Source organism: Silurus meridionalis, chromosome 17 (genome assembly GCF_014805685.1).
Source record: "Silurus meridionalis isolate SWU-2019-XX chromosome 17, ASM1480568v1, whole genome shotgun sequence".
Taxonomy (NCBI): Eukaryota; Metazoa; Chordata; class Actinopteri; order Siluriformes; family Siluridae; genus Silurus; species Silurus meridionalis.
Genome location: NC_060900.1, coordinates 1,443,799 through 1,465,600, shown reverse-complemented (window position 1 = coordinate 1,465,600; position 21,802 = coordinate 1,443,799). Strand labels below are relative to the sequence as shown.

Sequence of the window (21,802 nt, the reverse complement as noted above, 5' to 3'; positions counted from 1 at the left end):
TTTAAACACTATCTTGAATGGCGTTGGTTGTAAATCCCCATAGCATTCATCTCTGTAACAAGATCCACACTAAAGGTTATGGGAAGTTGTTGATTGAACATCTGCAGGTCCAGTCTCAGAACAGCCAGTGGTAGAGCAGAAGCATACTGAGGAGCTTCAGAAGACAAAATACACAAACTCTCAAAGCAGTGACTCAACAGAAATGTTTCGTTCTCATACAAATCTTTATTCCCCGTGATATTATTTGATTTATTTCTCCAGTTCCAGTTCATCCTAAAGGTGTTGATTGGAGGAGATCAGGGCTCTGTGTCAATCAGGTTCTTCTACTCCAGTCTTACCACCAACATCCATGTCTCCATTGTGCATTGTTATGGTGAAACAGTGTTTGGCTTCTGATGTATATGTAAATTCTCATCTGTGTGAGAAGATCTATGTTTAGGGTTATGTAAAGTTTTTTGAGTGAATATCTGCAGGTCCAGATATCAGAACAGCCAACGGTAGAAGTAGGAGCATATTAAAGAGCTTCAGAAAACAAAAGATACAAAACAGAGAAAAGAGCAAATCTTGAGTCAGGGTGGTCTTATTAGATTTGTTACTCCAGTTCCAGATCATCCTGGATCATCTGAGGAGATCAGATGCAGGATGCTCGAGTTTTTCACTCTTCACTGATCAATGTTTGTCTTCATGGAGCTCGATTTGGGCACAGGAGCTCTGATTTGCTAAAACAGTGTTTGGTGTCGGTTGTAGATGTAAATTTCCATCTCAGTGAGAAGATCCATGTTTAGGGTTATGTAAAGGTCCAATCTCAGAGAACAGTAGAAGTAGCAGTAGCATATTGAGAAGCTTCAGAAAAACATCTGCCCAAAGACAGCAGTGAAGCAACAGAAACCCTGTTTAGATGTCACACAAATCTATTCCCAGTAATGTTATTGGATTTGTTCAGGCTTCAGACCTCCTCCGAGATGTTTCTGGATTCTGCTCTGATCTGTTTAACCAAGGATTTTTCTAACCAGCTATTGGATCTCGGTGAAATGTCAGACATCGATGTTTAGTAAACACTCGACGCAAGACGCTTTCGGGGGATGGGGGGTGCGAGGTAAACATCTCGCAGTGAATTCTTTATTCACTCACACTTATCAGATTAGCGTGACATTCTCCTGACGTGTCATCAGTTACTCCAACACCTACACATGAACTCTAAGTAAAGTGGATATGAGGAGATCTGATTATTCTTCTGGAAGATCTGATTCAAACACATTTCTGCTCTCGCCTTGAAACTTGTTTGCCTAGAAACTTGTAGTTATTTCCCACTTGGCCGCCGGTTTGTGTGTGTGTGTGTGTGTGTGTGTGTGTGTGTGTGTGTGTGTGTGTGTGTGTGTGAGATATACACAGAGAGATAAATAATGCTGTACCCGGATTGCAGAGGCGCAGCCCCGCAGTCTGAGTACAGAAACTCAGCAGGCCGAATAAATTCGAGATGAAGTGGAAGGAGAATAAAACATGGCTCAGCCGCTCGAGTGGTCCGACACACAGCAGGGTTCATGTCTCACTCCTGCTGGAGTTTTCCACACATGCACTCAAAGCAGGTGGAAGAAAATGTGGAAAAAAAAGTTTAGACAAAACACGGCAATAATAAATCCGATTAATTTTTTTTACCAAATTTCTTACAATAATATAATGGAATAAAAATTCTTAAAAATATAAAGTGGTATCAGAAGGTTTCATTCTGTTCAGCTCTGTTTACAAGAAAGTACTTTATTTATCTACGTTTTCACGCCATCACCTTCAAAACAGTCACTGATTACACACCGGATCTCTGCAACGGTGTCTAAACTTCAACTCTAGAGCTGGATCTTTATCTTCAGGAAGAGGGTGAAGTCCACAGGAGCCAAATCTGTAGTAGGTTGGGGTCGTAAGTGAGACCGTGGTTTTTACGCTCCCTGGATGATGTAAACAGAATGATATCTTTCGGCACACTGACTCGGCGCTCCCTGTGACTATGCGTGCAGCCTTGTGCTGCCCCCTGTTGGCGTGTTACCAAAACTAATCTTGAAACTTTTCGATATCACCAAATTACTATACAGAAATGTATTTATTCACTTGGATCTTCACTTCTGAGAGCAGGATAATAAAGAGTTTTATTTAATACTTGCTTTTATTTCTGTAGTAAATTCAGTAATAACAAAGTTTTGTATATTTTATCCATTTGTAGGTGCATTTTTAGAGTGTTTAGACATGAGACTCCCCTGTGTGTGTGTGTGTGTGTGTGTGTGTGTGTGTGTGTGTGTGTGTGTGTGTGTTTGATCCACAGTATGGGACCATGTATTACTATGTTGATACTGAGCTTTAGGATAAACACACACACACACACACACACACACACACACACAACACACACACACACACACACATACACACACACACACACACACACACCTGAGTTGTAAAGTTGTATATCTTCTGCAGCAGCAGAAAGCCTGAAACTCTGAGACTTCCATCTCAATGTTTTTATGTTGTTATGTACGTGTGTGTGTGTGTGTGTGTGTGTGTGTGTGTTACAGGTTGAGAATCCTCACTTGTTAGGAATGTTGTGTAACAGCTGCGCTCGTCTCGTCTCGCTCGAGTGCTGATAGAGACGGAGAGATGGATCTCAGCGAGCGTAATGGAGCAGCGAGTGAAGTGCTTTCACATTAGCCTGAAAACAACAATCAGGAGCGTTTAGGAGTCGCACGTGTTAGAAAACAGGCCCCGGCATCGTCTTCCTGAAGGAGGTCCTGATCTGAGCGCTCTGTACTTCTCACAAATCCAGTACATGATGTAACGGAGGGAAAGTTTTTCTCCACGATTTACAGTATAGAGAAACAAAATGCTTACAAACAGTGAATCAGGTGTGAATACAAACATGTGACTTGGTGCAGTGGATGATGGGAAGTGTAGGGTCTTGGCGTGGTTCTGACGTAACCCTATTCTGTAGTATTGACCCTCTACGTCCCGGCCGAATGTCACAATTGGCTAATCGGCATCCTCTGAGAAAACGTGTATAAACGTGACTGTACTCTCTCGTCCGTCTGAGAGCGAGGGAGCGGGAGGACGAGTGTAGTGGAGCGATTGAGCGCGACGGCAGCGTGGGCTCAGTCCTGATTGCTGCAGTTGATTAAGGACTGATTAGATTTGTGATTGCTTTGAATCCCAGTGGCGCTGCACCATGGTGTTTGTGTAGAGTCGTTTAATTAAGCCCTACACACACACACACACACACACACACACACACACACACACACAGTTACAGTGTTGTAGAAGCAGACAGAAATGTAAATAAGTGTTAGGTGTTAGTGTTAATCAATTCAAATTTACACACCTGTTCAAGCACCGAGTGAACTAAACACACTGCCACTTTCATGAGTTCGATTCATTTAATGTACAAAAAAATTCATATTCCTGATGTCTCGTCTCGACTCGTCTCATCTCATTGTACCCATTTTATTTTATAGTTCTTCTTCTTTCGGCTGCTTTCATTATTGGTCTCCACATCCGAGCATTTGATTCGATTCGATTCGATTCCATTTGATTTGATTTGATTCAATTTGATTTGTTTTGATTTGATTTGATTTGATTTGATTTGATTTGATTTGATTTGATTTGATTTGATTCGATTCGATTCGATTTGATTTGATTCGATTCAATTCGATTCAATTACATACATTTGAATTCAGTTTTGTTTGTAAAGAGCTTAAAACAATGGCCATTTTTTCAGAGCAGCTTCACAGAGATAAAATGAAGAAACCTTGAGAGGAACCAGACTCATATTCTTCATGTCTTAGTGTTTAGCTTGTATTAATGTAATCCCAGAAGCTCCACATGTGCAAGCCACTCAAGATCTTCCACTCCAGCCTATGAAAAGCGTATCTTCACAGAGATGGCTTTGTGCACAGGGACATTGTCATGCTGGAACAGGTTTCTCCTAGTTCAAGTGAAGGAAAAATGTCATGCTTCAAAGACGTTTTATACAATTGTGTGCCTTCAGGTTTGTGGGAACAGTTTGGTGAAGAACCACATATTGGGTGGAAAAGTCTGGTGTTCCAATTCTTTTGTCAGTCTAATGTGGTGTCCAGTGTCACATCAGGTCTGGGTTTCAGAGTCTTAGTTCATGTTAAGATGATTTTGTTGCTGTGGAAACATGTTGGTGAAAAAACTCTGAGCTGAAGTTTCTAGTCACATCGCTCTCTTTAATCCGCGGCCGAGAAACTTTTTGGTCTCTGAGAGAGCCGGCCTTCTCGCTTTCTCTCATCCTCCTCTCTCGAAAACTTTGCCTCGATATTCTCAGCTTGTCTTTCGCAGTAGACGCTTGTCTTTCTAGTGATCTCGCCTGTTTTTTTTCCACGCACAGCAGCGTCTTTGCTCTCAAGACGGAGCTCCCCGAAGGGCGGCTCATGTGGAAGTGACACACTGTGAAAGTGTTTGTGACTGAGCGAGATTGTAGCACGGCTCCCCGAGGCACGCTGTCGCTTTCACTGTGCGTTGAGATCCAACGTTCCTGCTCTTAAGAGGCGTTTTTGCTGTTGGCTAACGCTAATTCCCCCCGCTGCATTAGCGGGTAGGATGGAGACCATGAGCTTGAAAAGCTGCTTGTGCATAAAACCGTGTGGTTACTTCAGATAACATGATGACCAGCTATACATTTGGCTTACACTGAGGCAGGACCAACATCTGGGTCCCGTTTTTAACATCAGCTAACGTGGTGTAGATGTAGTCATGTGGTCCAGGTGTTAGCGAGTCACGTGGGGTTAAACTCAGATAGCATTCTTTAGTCCTGATTCACACAAAGACTGTTTTCTCTACTCTCTGATCTGTCTATCTATCTATCTATCTATCTATCTATCTATCTATCTATCTATCTATCTATCTATCTATCTATCTATCTATCTATCTATCTATCTATCTATCATCTATCTATCTATCTATCTATCTATCTATCTATTTGTCTGTCCGTCCGTCCATCCGTCAAACTGTCTATCTATCTATCTATCTATCTATCTATCTATCTATCTATCTATCTATCTATCTATCTATCTATCTATCTATCTGTCCGTCTGTCAATCTGTCTTTCTGTCTGTCTATCTATCTATCTATCTATCTATCTATCTATCTATCTATCTATCTGTCTGTCTGTCTGTCTGTCTGTCTGTCTGTCTGTCTGTCTTCCTGCTTCACTGCCTGCCTCTCTGTCACACAATCTCTCTTTGTCTCACTTTGTCTAGTTTTGTCTCTCTCTCTCTCTCTCTCTCTCTCTCTCTCTCTCTCTCTCTCTCTCTCTCTCTCTCTCTCTTCTCTCTCTCTCTCTCTCTCTCTCTCTCACTTTATCTCTCTCTCTCACTCTCTCTCTCTGTCTCTCTCCCTCTCTCAGTCTCTCAGGATGGAGAAATGCTGATAAATGCTGTTGTTGTGCTCTGTGGCAGCTCCTGCTGATAATCCGACGCTGTTTTAGAGCGCTAATGTGAAATGATTAGCGTAATTGTCCTCCCATCATTAGATGTAGGGACTCATCAAACTTAATGGAGGTGTGACAGCTGAGAATGTACTCCTTTGTGTGTGTGTGTGTGTGTGTGTGTGTGTGTAGTAACCCATGACATGCTGTGTGTTGTGCTCAGGTCAGTGAGGGACAGTGATGATGAAGATGATGAAGAGCGGAGAGGAAGGACCTGCACTCTGCAGTATCAGAGAGCCATCGTACGAATCCTCACTCACTTCGTGGCAGAATCGGCGGAGGTGCGAGGTCAGCTGACGTACATGCTAGGCTCTGATTGGCAGATGGACATCACAGGGCTGGTGTGGGACTTCCTGAAAGTGGAGGATCCTCGAATTGCACGCTTACAAGATGGACGCCTGTTGGAGGGAGTGAGCACGGGGATGACCAGCATCCAGGTACACACTTGCCATCTCTTTCTCACTTTCTTACTCTCTCTTTCTCTTTCTCATTTTCTCACTACCTCTCCCTTCTTTCTATCGATCTATCTGATATATATTATATAATAAATACAACCCCAATTCAGAAATCAGACACTGTGTGAAATCTCAGTAACAGAATGCAATGATTTGCTCATTTCATACACCCGTGTTTTATTCCCAATAGAACACAGAAAACATAGTAAATGTTGAAACTGCTGTAATGTCCAATTTTAAATAAAAAATCAAGGCAATATTGATTTAATGGTTGCTACACGTCTTAAAAAAGTAGGAACAGATTCATGTTCACCGCTGTGTAGCATCACGTCTTCTTTTAACACGATTCTGTATATGTCTGGGAAATGAGAAGACCAGTTGCTTTTGGGTGAGAGAGGAATGTTGTCCAATTTGCATCTGATACAGGACTCTAGCTGCTCAACAGTCCTAGGTCTTCTTTCTTGTATTTTTTGTTTCATGATGCAGGTTGCAGAAGTGGAATAGAAACAACCAAAAGTATGTTGAAGAGTGCAGAAGTGAACAGAAATGAGTATAAATTAGTAGACGTGAGTAGAAGTAAGGAAATGTATGCAGAAAAGAGTAGAAGTGAATAGAAGTAACCAACATTATGTAGAAGGATGGAGAAGTGAGTGGATGTGAGTTAAAGTGAGTAGAAGTAAGCAAAAGTATGTATGGAAATGAGTAGCAGTGAGAAACAGTATGCAGACGTGAGCAAAAGTGCGGAGCAATTAACAGATTTAAGCAGAATTGAGTAAAAATGAGAAGAAGTAAACAAAAGTGAGTTAAAGTAAATAGAATTGAGAAGAAGTGAGCAGAATTTAGTGGAAATGAGCGGAAAATGTGCAGATGTGAGCAGATGTGAGCCTTATGATGGTGACAGAGTTCAGATTAAAGCTAATCTCACACTGATTTCTGCTACACCATGAGGAGGGACGTACAGCTCGTGTAAAGTCCGGCAGTCGGATTAAAGTCGCATTAATGCCGTGGATTTATTGAGTTTTTTCTTCCAGAACCCTCAGAGTGCGGAAACGATTATGTCTTTAAGCTTTAAATCCAGTGAACCTGAACTAAGCACATCAGCCGAGAAACTTCAGCTCGGGTTCTCGAGGCGAACGTGTCCGAAATCCACCCAGCCAATCAGATCACAGATACAAAGAGAAACAACCTCCGGATCGATTTTGAATTTAGGTTCACAGAGTGGGGATTAGATTTATCTCCACATTGTCTGCTTGTGGTGGATACACAGCTCTGAAACTCTTATATATTCCTGTGTGTGTGTGTGTATGTGTGTGTGTGTCCAGGTCCTGTCTCCTCTTTCGGACTCGATTCTGGCAGAGAAGTCTGTATCTGTAGTAGACGAGCGTGTCAGCATCACTGAACTCGGCCTGCAGTTGGTCAGCGGCCTCACGCTCCGCCTACAGCTCAGCACAGGAAGTAACCAAGCCATCAGTGCCACAGCAACCACACAGGAAGTGCTCAACACGCCCAAACAGGTCTCTCTCTCTCACATACACAAACACACACACACACACACACACACACACACACACACACACACACACAGATCTGTCACAAATTCACCAAAAAATCTGCCAAATTCCTGCTTCTGTGGTTCTCTGCATTATTACAGTGTTATTACATTGTAATAACAGCTTTATGACCATATTAAACTTATCAGCCGTTTTTTCCGAAACTTCTACTTATAAATAGTTTATAAATATTTCATACAAGTGTTATGACACCATAATAAAGGGTTATGTATGCTTTCTCTGCACTTAATCAACTACATTCCAGTTTTCTCTCTTTATAAATACACATTATGGACATAACTGTTCCCACAAAGATGTAGTCACAAGTGTATATCACTAGAACTAGGAGACCCAAAACTGTTCCAGCATGACATGAAGATATGCTTTCCATATTTTGGAGTGGAAGATTTCCTGCTGTAGAGCTCCAACACTATTGAGAATTAATGAATGTGAAAGCTGACTGCACCCCAGGAGCCTCCTCACCTTCTCACCAACATCAGTACCTGACTTTACTAACACCACTGTGATCTTCACCAAATCTCGTGAAACATCTTCCCAGAAGAGTGGAGGTTAATTATAAAAACAAACGGGGTTTCTCTTATTCTCAGGTGCCCACAAACATTTCTCATATTGTGTAGGTTGTGAACATCAGTGTTATGATGTTATAATGAAAGAGTTATTAATGTCTGTGAACTTTAAAGTATTAACGTTCTTACATATGAAGTGTTAAGGAACACTTATGACAGGCTTCTGACACTATCATAACTTTTATGACACCATAATGGCAGAGTGTGTATGTTTATTAATGCTTATGAATTTTCATTATCAGTTAATAACAGTTATAATCGCTTTCCTTAGTTGCAGTTATAAACTGTTAATGAGCACTTTCTCCGACCCTGTGATGGATTCATCTTCTGGTTATATGAATATAAAAGAAATAATATAAATGATTAACTTTTTTGTAATTATATTCATTATATAGACACCCACAGTGTCATGACACCAGAAGTTCATCAGGTCATATGGATAATTCTGAAAAGACACTTATAAATAGTTCATGAATGCTCACGCCTTAATGTTTCACTAGACCTGACAGGCCACGCCCACCTTCCCTCATCATCGTCTGCATTTGAAGTAAAGGGGAAGCACTTTTTTATGCTCTTTATTCATCCCTCACTTTCTTTCAAATCTGTTCAGCCATCAAACTCAACATTTACATGACAATGACATCAGTGCACACCTCAGATCTCCCAGCATTCACCTCTTCACCGTCGCTTCCATGCACTCGCTGTTGGATGGAAAAACATCCATTTGAAAACACACACACACTCAAACACATACACAAAATCTCATCAAAATGTTTGCTCGTTACTCCATCATGGATATTTTTCCGCTCTGCATCCCATTCTTTCAAGGGTTATGGCGCGTCCCTGTGGGTCGCTCCGGTTGCCCGTAGTAACGGCAGTCAGGTGTAATTAACGTCTGTTGAAAGGCTTTAGAAGTGGAAATTGGGTTAATTCTCATCACCTTGTCGCACATCAGCAGCACCACACGCCACTATTTCACCGTTCTGCTCCGTTCACTTAGGATGAACGTCGTTCCTAGAACACGGATTGCGCATTTTTCCAATATCGTCATTGCGACTTCTTCTCAACACTCTCCGTATTCAAAGAGACACCGAGTAGACAGCATGCGAATGTCGAGTTTTACACAATTTCTCACATTTACAAGAATTTCACCTCGCTTAATTTCTTGAATGTGTGAATGCATGAGAGCATAGAGTTCATAATGCTGCAAAAGACCTACATAAGCCTTACATAACATCAACTGATGTTTGTCTGAATAAAAGTCTCATTTTGATAATCGCTTGTTGTGTTGACATTTTACAACCGACAATCATAATGGTGTCATAAAGTTGTCAAAAAAAGGTGTTATAATGGTGTCATAATGCTGTCAAAATTGTCAATGATGGAACAAAGGTTTAAATGATATTATTAAAGGTGTCAATCGGTTATAAAGGTATCATAATGGTGTCATAATCATGTAATTAAGGTGTCATAATGGTTTCATAAAGGTGGCATAATTTTGTAATAAGGGTGTAATAATGGTGTAATAATGGTGTAATAATGGTGTCATAACGGTTAATTAGAGAATGAACGGATCCTCAGCGCTGTTGAACTTACTGGTACCTTTTTGATGGTAAAAACATAACATCTGATGTACAACAGTGACATAGTGGTGAGGTTATAATACAGAGCATTATTACATGGTTTTAACAGCTTTACGTCTGTTTCTGCCAGTTCTTCAGAAAACCCGTAATGCTTCATGTTTCTACATATTTATGTATTTATATCAGTGGCATGACAAAGATACATTAATGTATATATAAAGTACTTACTTTCTTATGACCACTTATGACATCATAATGCCAAGTCTGAAAATTTGATCTAGCTGTAATATAAAGTCTGTTTATTATTTTCACTTATCAACGGTTTATGAATACTTAAAGCAGTGTCATGACCCCATAACCCTAAAGTTATATATTATAAACGTCTTTGTTTTTTATTAAACACTAATGGCCAGGTCATGACCCCATAATGACAGGGTTATGCATGTTTCCTCTGGCTCTAAATACAAAATAACCCAGTTTCTTATTTCCGCTTATAAATTGTTTATGAATTTTTCCTGGCTTCATCATGACACCGTATCGATAATTGTGTCCCTTTTTCAATGATTTCTTGGTTTTTTTCTCTCCCTGCAATTAAATTTTTTATTATTGCAATGCATTTCGATGAATATTTATAACACCATAATGACAAAGTTGTGTTTATTTTTCTTCAAGCCAGTGTGATTTTGTTCTTTTATAACCAACCTACCAACACCCTACACACACACACACACACACACACACACACACACACACACACACACATTATTAATCAGGAATTGAAGATTAGATTGCAGAGTGAGAAAGCAGTAATGTCAGGATGTATTAAATCCAAAACACATGCACGTTATTTACAGAGTGTATTGCAGATTATGGATCGTTATTCTAATAATCAATCCTTCATGAATGTTCACATTTCATCACTCATCATTCCGCGTGTGTGTGTGTGTGTGTGTGTGTGTGTGTGTGTGTGTGTATGCGTGTGAGAATGTGGGTGTTTGGTGATGAGGGAAAAATCTCCCCCTGTATGTCAAAAGGTTTTGTAGTGCATCAGATCTGGAATGTTCGTATCTCATCCTGGTTAGCGAGAAGCTTAAGACACTCATATGTGGACAAATCCCTGTCCATGACTGTAATGCAGCTTTCTGATTGGCTGGCTGGAGTTTAGTTGAGCTTCTCTCACTCAGTTCATCTCAGCTCAGAGCTTAATCTCATACTGCACCAAATGTCACACTGATAAAGATTCTTGCTGCTCATGTTCAGAAGTGTACAGATAAACAGTTCAGTGGTTCAGTCTGGAGGAGTGGGGATGCAAATTTCCTCAGTGTGGCTGGAAAAACCTGTGGGATTGTTACTAGTGAAGCAAACCATAAACTGATTTATTGTTGTTGCAGGAAAGCTGAACGGTCCTGCATTTTATTTCATGTTAAATTATGTATTTTTCTCCTCTGTCCTGTAGGAGGCGCTGATCAGTGCTTGGCTGCAGTTCAGTGATGGCTACATGGCCCCCCTGGATCTCTACGACCCAGACCACTTTGTGCTGACGGTGATCTCTCTGGATGAAGAGGTGGTGAGTGTGAATCAGGACACGACCGGGCGCTGGCCCGTGGTCTCGGCTCAGTCCGAGGGTCAGGGCCCACTACTGCGCGTCGAGATGAGCGTCCAGGAGTCGTGTCAGAAGCTGAAACCTCGCCGCAGCGTCCTTGCTGCAGGAAACTGCCATGTCCGGGTGAGATACGGCCGCACAGAGAGCGTCTCGCAACCCGAATACGCAGACGACAACGAGAACCACAGGCAGAACCAGAACTTACCTGACCGGACCGGGATGGAGGGAAATTATTTCTACAGCTCCATTTCCAACATGGACGATGATGGAGCGCTAAGAAGAATCACCACCACAACCAAATCGGAAATCATCCACAGAACTGGGGGAGGAGAAAAACTCTCAAACGACGGCAGCCAAGTCTCCAACGTTCCCATTGATTTCTCCGATTTCCCGGCCCAAGTGGACCTTCCTCGAGGACACAGCGTCTACGATGACGACTTGCTTCAGAACAACCGAGGACTCTCGGACCTGGAAATAGGAATGTACGCCTTGTTAGGTGTCTTCTGTCTGGCTATCTTGGTCTTTCTGATTAACTGCATTTCCTACGCGCTAAAATATCGGCATAAGGAGATGAGCATCGAAGGGCAGGAGAGTCTGAACCACGCACATGACTGGGTGTGGCTGGGAAACGAGGCGGAGCTTCTGGAGAGTCACGTGAGCCTTTCGCCGCAAACTGAGGAGCAAATCACAATTATGGACTCGAGCCTTGGCGGGTTGGAGGAAGGAAGCCTTCTGCTCAATGGCGACTCTTTACAGAAAAACGGCCACGAGCGGCAGGAACAACGAGGAGCCGAGAGCAACGGCGGGAAGGACGGCAAAGGCGACTCACCCACCACCAAGAGGAAGAGAGTCAAGTTCACTACATTCACCACGATTCCAGCCACTCAGACTCACGAGGAGGAGCCGAACGAGGAAATAAAGTGGGTGTGTCAGGAGGTGGACATGCGAGAGTCCAAAGAGCTGCAGAACTACATGGAGCGGCTAAACGACAGCGTTTTAAAAGACATAGCGTAGTCGTCAAACTGCAGAACTCACCCTTATGCCTTTTCTTCACAGAGCCGATTTCAGTCATGGAAACATCACAAGCTCTCTGAGATACGGACACCACGGGGAGAGGACGTTTGTGCTATTGTTGTACTCACAGTTCAACACGGCAGCTGCCAAAGGACTTGTAAACTGTCGTCATGGTCCTCGTGACAAACCAGTTTTTAAATTGAACACCACAAAAATCTTTCAATTCATTTATTGTTCATTTACTGCCCTTCGATTTGTTCCACTTCATTAATAAAATATTTTATTTTAGCGCCTTTTCTAGTAAAAAAAAAAAAGAACAGCATTGCTAAGCTTGCAGATGCTACACACACACACACACACACACACACACACACACACACACACACACACACACTGATGAGTGTAATATTAATGCATATTGTACCACTGTAAATAAAGTGCACATAGAATGGTTTTGACACACTGGACGTCCTGGCGAGTTTCCTTCCTCTCGCTCCCGAACGCCGCGACCTCGCGATCCAGACCGGGCACTCGAGGAGTTAAAATATTTCTGCGTGTATAATATAAACACGGTATTCACCTCATCTTTCACCTCAGCAAACTAAATTATTCCATTTTTCCCCTTTGTGCCCTGTTTAAACCCAATTCTATTCCCCAAATCTTTGGTATGCAAAAAGCTCGCGTCGCTGCGAGCGTCGGACTGCGACTCAAGCTGTTTCCAGACAGATAGCGAAAAAAAATGCTCTAATTTAATCATTTGTGACCGGGACAATTTTTATAACACAGAAAAAAAAAAGGCAGGAAAAAAAACCCAAAGCTAATTTAAATCAATTATAAATTCAGCATCGTTAAAGCGGCAGGAGGCTGAGCAGAGTGAAACAAGGACACGCCGAACATCAGCGGAGACCCGCGGAAAAAAACTTTCTCTGCTAATTATATAGCGTTCCAATCAACTTAATAGAGTTCCTGAACAATTTCTGGTCCATCCGTTGTTTCTGCAGCGGGTTTTTTGAAATGGTTGTTGCTTCACGGTTAACAAACCAATTCTGTACGTCGCTTTTCCAGAAAACCCACAGCTCATGTCCGATTCACGTCCTGCCCTCGAGTCGATTCGGAATCAAACCACTTGATCATTAGAGATGAATGAGATCATGTCACTCTGAGTGCGTTCTCACCTGGAGAATCTTTATTCTCACATGGAGAACCTGTGTGTTCTCCAGAAATCTTCGGGAGGAGAAAACACCATGGCTTCCGGGTCATCACTCCTCTACTCCACTACTCTGATGGTTCTACTCTAAAAAAAAAAAGGACTGATGTTTTCTCATTAATTTCCACCAAAACCATGAGCCAGATTTGACATTTTCATTTCCTTTAAAGTCCATATCTGTCAACCCCGAGCATCAAGGTGTCCCTGGAGGACAATTTTAAAAAGATTTCCTGTCCATTTATCCCCGATACGTCTAATTCGATCTCACCAGACCCGGCTCGGGTTTCTGTCTCGTGCCAAGTAGCTCAGATGTCCATAAGATGTGCAACGATCATCCTGCATGGGATTGGATGAAGTTTCTTGAGCAGAAAATGTAGTTTGTTTGTCCTTCTTTTGTTGTAAATGTGAAAGTCACCTAAAATATCTGAGAATTGGATTCAGGATTGATTCAGACGTGACGATGAGGACGATCCGATGTCCTGGGTTAGACGTTTCTTGAATTCTGGAGGTCACCTTCTTCTGATCTGCAGCTACAATAAATACAATACGATTAGTGTGTGTGTGTGTGTGTGTGTGTGTGTGTGTGTGTGTGTGTGTGTTCATTGTTTGGACGGAACGCACAAGGAATGAGAAAAACCCTGTTTATTTTTACGAGGTTCGTTTGCAGAACACGTGTACGCCGTGGTTTTTCTCTCCCCTCGCTCGCTCTGTTTGAGTGAATTAATGAACGCGCCGGTTGTATGTTAATGTGGCATTTCGCTGATAATCTCTCAAGCTGAATTATTGCAAGTGTTCAGTACACAAATGCCAGCATTTGTCTAATTAACCTGAGTCGGATTTCCCTGGGCATTAGTGGGAGAGCGTCATATTTCCTCTCCGCTACCAATTACCGTGGCATCCGTATTCGTTTGCAGCTCGGGAAGCGCTTCCCTTTATGATGATGACGAGGAGATGCGGCGGACGCTATTTATCCTTTTCGGCAGGGTCGCGAGAAACAAAACGACAAAGCGCTCAACTGGCGCTAATGAGCGAAACCCGGACTTGTTATTCACCGCTAGTAACGACGCTTTGAAAGTGTTTTGGTTATAATCTATAATAAAACTCTTACATCAGATTATTAATGCGTTGATGACTTATGTGCACATCGCAACAGATTATTTTTTACTCAGTGATTTGGTTAAAAATACTCCGGACCCTGTAGCTAACAGGAAGTGACATCACTACACGTATGTGAGTATTAGTATGGGTTTAAACCTTGTGTGCAGTTTATACTTGGGCTTCATCTTTGCTAATCCGTACATGCGATCCACGTTCACGCTGTTGTTTTTAATCGTTTCCCCGAAGTTACTCATCCACACTGAGACGTCTGAAAACGCTCACGTCTCTGTACTGCGCATGAGCAAAACACAACATGATCGACCCGCATAACTTCTGACTGGCGTTCGTTTACTTTGTACAGGCACCGTCACGTGACTAAAAATGCGTCATCGTTTACAAAACGCTCCATTTCCACACTGAGACACCAAAATAAACAACAAGCAGAAATGCATATCGGTACGACTTGTTCATGCACAGCACAGGGACGTGAGCGTTTTCAGACGTTTCGGTGTGAATGAGAAACTTCTGAGAAACGTTTGAACATGAAAGTGTGGACACGGAGCGCCTTTTTCCATCTTTTTTAAAAATGATCTAGATTAGTCTAGACGTAGCCTCGGCATACAAAACATATGGAATATATAATTATTCAGTTTAGTTTTGTTCAGCTAATAAACAAATTGTATTACATCATAACACACAAGAGCCAATCAGGTTACAGGATGCATTTCAAAGCCACAGATTGCTGATTATTTATCAGGTGAATAAAACCTGATCTGATTTATATACATTATAGAAAAAATTGTTAAAGAGAAGCTGTTAAAGGTGTTAGTGTGGAGAGACTTCTACACCTTATTCTGATGCATAAGAAGAATATTTGGACATTTTGAAATTGAAAGAATGCAGTATCAGAATACAGTAAGGCAAGTTTACCCACTTACGCATATATATATATATATATATATATATATATATATATATATATATATATATATATATATATATATATATATATATATGAGATGGAGAAGATAGAAAAGATTTAGGAATTGAAGTTTGTTTGGTACTTGAACATTTTCTTCTCCTGGTTATTTTTGAAGTAAAGTCGACTTCATGGTGGTTAAATAAAAATCCAGGTTTTCTATGTAGAATAAATGCTAATCACTGAAGCGTTCTGTCGGATTCGCTCGGCATGTGGAGTTCAGGACGGAACCCCGCCCGTGTGTACGAGTCAGACGAGCCTCGCTATCGACCGCTTCGATGTTTCTCCCCGAGAGACTCATTTTCATCCATGTGTGTTTTCACTCCTTCTTTTCTCTCTCAGTATAAACGAGCTCGTGGGTGTGATCACAGACACACCTCCATCGATTAGCGCCTCTCGAATGGAAACGAGATTGAATGAGCGTTGAGTCGGTGCCATCGTTCCGGCTCCGTCCTCCTCAACTCTCCAACTTCCTGTCCAGAAACTTTGTCATGTCTCTCACTCTGTCTCTCAGTCCACTTCCTGTCATCTCTTCACCCCGCAGCCTGATAGATAAGCGTTTTCCTTCCGTCTGTCTCCGTGTGCGGATGGAGGGAGGGAGGGGCGTGTTGCTCGGAGTTCAGCGAATCACGACACGTGGCTCATGAAGTGTGAAGGACAGAGAAATTTCACTGTCAAACAAAGCAAAGAGGAAGATGGATGGCGCTCGGGTTCTAATTAACACACCATCATGTTCCTCTTTTTATTTCATCTTTTTGGCGGCATGCGGGGGGGGGGAGCGTAGCCGTCTCGCCACACTGAACAACACTAAATGATTTTCACTCTTTATAGAGTTTCAGTCACTTTTTTTCTTTCCTTCATGTTCCCTCGACTCGCCTCGTGAAGCTACAGACGTCCTGAGGGGGGAAATGTTTCCAGCGCTGACACACACATAGGTGTGGTAATGAGGTCTGGAGTTACGGAGCACATCCAAGGCCTTGTTTAGAAAACGTGTGCGTGAGCAGGTTTCAGTAGAAATTCACAAAGCACGCGAAACATAAGCGGTCCAAGCATTGACCCAAGCATTCGTTTTAAGCTACACATCTGCACTCATATGTATAAATTTGTTTTCAATGAGTTTTTGTTTTAAAGTGTTCTGCGTCCACACTTGCTTTTTCAGTAGGTTCACTCATTCACAGTAAAACTGTGTTTAAAACGTCGCTATATTGGTCACATGACTAAAAATGCATCATCACTTTATGATTCGAGAGTTCACACTGCAATGCGGAAACGCAGTTTGTAATTTATCCACGTTGGAGAGCGATTTCTAAAATCTATGTGTTCATCGAGTTAAAAACAGAGAAAAAAATATGCGTTTTCATACAAATACATATTAGTGTGTATACCGACTCATTTATCCAGATGTTGACGTGTATTTAATGAAACTGCTTCATATCAAAGTCGTGTTTATTTAGGGGTCCAAACACGAATATTACATTTACTTGCCCAGACACCAGGGGGATTTATCACATGGCATTATTGCTGATCTTCATTAAAAATGACCAAACAATGGCTGAAAATTTACAAGAAACGTTGATATGTGTTTGGTGTGTGTCTCTATGGTAACCCCCTGGTTAATGTGTGCGTTTTTGGAAATTTTAATGTGTGTGGGCGGAGCTACAGACACCGTTTTACCAGCATTGATTGTAATTAATATTTCGTACCTCTTCTACACACCCCCAACACACACACACACACACACACACACACACACACACACACACACACACAATTACTGTTTTCTATAATTAATGCCTTAAACTCAGTCTAGCGCCCCTTTCTGCAATTAATTTGAATGAAATAAACAAACCAAAAATAACTAACAATGAAAACAGTCGCCTAAACAAAACGAAAATTCTGGGCGTTCATCTCTTTAATTATAATGTTCTTCATGTTAAAAAAAATCATTTTACATTATTTAAAAATTTCAAAGTTTGTATTTCACTCGTCAATAAAATGAACTTGTTTTTAACTTTTGTTTATTTATGTATTTATTTTATTATTGTTATTATTTAAACCTTGTATAAGGAAATGTTTCTAGAAATTTACATTAAATTTTTTAGGACTTAATTATATATTAATGTATTATTATTATTATTATTATTATTATTAAAAATTATTATTATTATTAATTATTATTATTATTATTAAAGAAAAATAGTAGCGAAAGATTATTATTTATTAATCTAGCACGAGAAAAACTTTCTTGAAAGTGATTATTTATTAACAATTTTTTTTTACTTTATTAAACATTTCAATGTTATGATAACTTTATAAAAATTATTATTATTATTATTATTATTATTATTATTATGGCGATTATATTTGGGAAGTTGAATAAGAGATCAACATAATCTGTAAGAATGGCTTGTGTTTCAAGAAGCAGCTCGAGTCTGACTCAACAAACACACACACACACACACACACACACACACACACACACACACATGCACGCACACATGCACACACACACACACACACACACACACACACACACATTTAATTCCTGATGAAATCAGACAGTAAAGCTTCCTAATCAGAGAGCTGCTGTTTCTGCTCCGTCTGAGCTTCAGCTCATTTACATCTAAACAATTCTCCTCTGATTCCCTCACACCCTTGGTTCACACAGAGAAACAACTCAGAGACAAAAAAACATGCTCCGGTCTGAACTTTTACCCTTCACGTCAAACCTCCCCCACCCCATAAACCGCCCCCCCCCCACTCCACAACACACACATAAAGACGTGAAAGAAACCCAGGAAATCATCTGCTTTATAAACATCATATTTATTACTATTACAGGATCGTAACATTACAGGAGATCAGAGAAGCTGCACGTCAGTCACACCGCAGAAAATAAAGTCCAAATCGACGCTAATTATTCTTCAGAAAACATTAGAAAAACATCAGAGTGCAAAAAAACGAGTTATAAAGAACAGTGTCAGCGGGCAGTGATTTCTCAGGTATCAGTAAACAAATCATAGTGCAGAAAAAAAGCAGATTCCTAAACACCAGGAAATCACAGCGATCCTCGCTAACACACGCCGCGACGTTCAGGCTAACGGGCCAGATGGAGGCGTGTCCTCGCGGGTACGGCGCCGATGCTGATCTAGTGCAGTACTGAACAGTGCAATCGATCATAAAAAACAAAGTCAGGCTGCTTTCATACATTTAACCCCTCATTCTTTGCTAATACAAGCTAACAAACTAGCCTAGCATGTGCGCTAGTTCAAATTAGATTTATAATAACATTTTGCTGTTGCTTTATGCAGAGTTTGAGCTGCTTGTCATAAATACGTCACGTGTTCGGAAAATACTTTTAATTCAAGGTGTCGTAAATTTAATTTACTCGTTGATACGACTCGCTTCGTCCTACGTGTTTTTTTCCACATCTTGTTTTCAGAGCTGCGATCTGATTGGATAAAGAGGAGGAGAAAATTCCATGATAATTAAACGTAAACAGTTGAGGGGGGAAAAGTGTGAAAGCAGCGTCAAACTTTACTTCATACCAAATATAAACAAACAAAAAAATAAATCAACGTCCATATTGTTTAACGTCTGTTTGAAATTTTGAATAAAAGGTGAACATCTCCACACGTTCACACCATCGCTGGTTTCTTCCACACTTCATTCTTCACCAATTTACTCAGAATAAATACAAAATGTGGACGTTTCTTCAGCCGTGATTAAAACCGATGACTGAATCAACAATCTGCCAGGAAATGAGGCAAATTTCATCTTTTCAAACAGAAATTTATAAAACCAACAACCTGCTCTTTTATTTTAAACGATTATAAGAACACGAACATAAAAAGCAGAAACGGTTCGATTCTCAGTGATATCGCCAAAATATCGCCAAAAGTTTGTGGACAACCTGAACAACAGATCTTTCAGTTCCCATTCGCTGTGATAAGAACATCCACACATCTGGGAAGATTTTATGGAGATTTGTGGAGATTCAGGAGGTACTGATGGAGGTGAGAAGGTGAGGAGGTCTGGGGTGCAGTCAGCGTTCATATTCATTCCAAATGTGTTTAATAGGGTTCAGAGCTCTGTAGCAGGAGATCTTCCACTCCAACCCATGGAAAGCAGATCTTCATGGAGCTGGTTTTGTGCACAGGGGCATTGAAATGCAGGAACGGGTTTGGGGTCTATTAGTTTAAAATTAAGGGAAAATGTCATGCTCCAGCAACCAAAGAGAAACTAATAGTGTGTCCCAAACTGTGTTAACACTCTGGAGAGAGAGAGAGAGAGAGAGAGAGAGAGAGAGAGAAAGAAAGCTTTATACTCGTGAAATTCTTTCTTCTCATTTCCCAAAGATGTTTGGAAGCTGGTGTCAGGGCACAGGTCAGCCATGTTACAGCGCCCCTGGAGCACAGAGGGTTAAGGGCCTCACTCAAGGGCCCCAAGAGAGGCAGCTTGGTGATACCGGGGCTTGAACCCCCTGACAATCACAAATGGGTGGAACCACGTGTGTGTGTCACCAAGTTGGATGTCCCAATACTTTTGGCATTGCAGTGTATTTGCACTGTAAAAAATCTCAGATTTATGCAGAAGATCTGCTGAAGAATGATTCAAAATCAAAACGTCACTAATGCTCTGTAACGTCCTGAGGCACAGCAGAGATCAAACCCAAAGTCAGGAACAGGAAGTTGAAGAGCAGGAAGTTGTTGAACTCCGAGACTCGAGTCAGTAACACGTGATTCTGATTTAACGAGACTGAAGAGAGGAAACACTAAATATATAAATAACTGCAGGCGGTAGTGTGGCACGGGTCCTCCTGCTCAGGCATGCTGGGAAATCCGCAGTGTGAGTGTGTGTGTGTGTGTGTATATGTGTGTGTGTGTGTGTGTGTGTGTGTGTGTGTGTGTGAGGTCAGGAGCTAAATGAAGACCTGTGGTTCACTTTGGTTCTCTGCTTATCGTATTTGAGCGAGACGCAGAGGAAGAGGAGGAGTGTGGCGCCCTGAATACCGGCCAGGAGGAAGAAATAATAATTCAGGGTGCAGTTGTTGATGTTTCCTACACACACACACACACACACACACACACACACACACGGAAAGAAAGAATAATAAGGACAAATTAATTATAAATAAACAAATAATGAGTATCACGAATATGCATGAATAAGCAAATTAGCTCTATGTAATGACATCATAAGTAGAAATCACCAAAGATCACATTAACTCACACATGCACCCAAACACACACACCTGGAACACAAGGTGTGTGTTACTAAATCCCACCACCCCAACACACACACACACACACACACACACACACCCTGAACACATCCTGAAATGTGGGTGTTTAGTTTTCTGCAGCAATTAAGAGCGCAAACAGAGTTATTCTTCATCACTTTCTGCAACAGATACAGAGACATTAATTATTTCACACACACACACACACACACACACACACACACACAATGTCTCCCAAAAACTAGGGCACTTTATTATTTCCTGGTCTTATTTTGACAGAAGGAAAAGGGAAGAGTATATTTCTCTCTCTCAGTCACACACACACACACACACACACACACACACACACACACACACACACACACACACTTTCATCTCGGAGCGTCCGTTTGTTCACCAGTGTTTTATGGAACTTGTGAAGGACACGCTGCATTTTCAAACAGTCACAAAACCACACAGTGTGTAGAATCTGGGTTTTTATTCCCCAGCCGGGGGGCAGATGCTGACTTCTGATTGGTTGACAGGTGACAGGTGTGTGTTATGTTGTGTCTGGCATGTGTGTGTGTGTGTGTGTGTGTGTGTGTGTGTGTGTGTTAAAACAGTAACCCCAAATCAGTGCTGATCCCACAGTACCCACAGCACGGAGTATAAATAGAGGTTTTGAGTAAACACACTCAGGCAGTGTGAGACGATGGAGGTCCTGGAGGATGAAGACGAGGACGTTTTTATTTTAACTCCATAATACACTGAATAAACAAACTGGGAAAAAACACCCTCATCAGGCGCCGAGCTGCTCGAGTGTCAGCGCCGGCGTCGAGCTGATCGACTCCCGAATGAGTCCGGACCTACAAAGTTCAAAACTCCGCCGAAGCAACACAAACAACAAGAGCAAAAATGACATTTCCATCCTTCCCATGATAAACCCTCACACTGTCACTCACACACTCACACACACACACACACACACACACGCACACACACACGCACACACACTCATCC

The 21,802-nt window shown here is 41.5% G+C and overlaps 2 protein-coding genes across 2 annotated transcripts in view; one reads left to right on the top strand and one right to left on the bottom strand.

The window, feature by feature from the left end:
* si:dkeyp-14d3.1 (transmembrane protein 132C) overlaps positions 1–13,846 on the top strand; it is a 163,867-nt gene extending 150,021 nt beyond the window's left edge. The window contains exons 7-9 of the mRNA XM_046871716.1: positions 5,649–5,922; positions 7,263–7,454; positions 11,117–13,846. Coding sequence (XP_046727672.1) covers positions 5,649–5,922; positions 7,263–7,454; positions 11,117–12,277 — 1,627 coding nt within the window. The 3' untranslated portion in view covers positions 12,278–13,846. The remainder of the gene's footprint in view (positions 1–5,648; positions 5,923–7,262; positions 7,455–11,116) is intronic.
* A 4,522-nt stretch (positions 13,847–18,368) lies between these two features.
* slc15a4 (solute carrier family 15 member 4) overlaps positions 18,369–21,802 on the bottom strand; it is a 35,955-nt gene continuing 32,521 nt past the window's right edge. The window contains 1 exon segment of the mRNA XM_046871717.1: positions 18,369–20,621. Within this exon segment, the coding sequence (XP_046727673.1) occupies positions 20,476–20,621 (146 nt within the window). The 3' untranslated portion in view covers positions 18,369–20,475.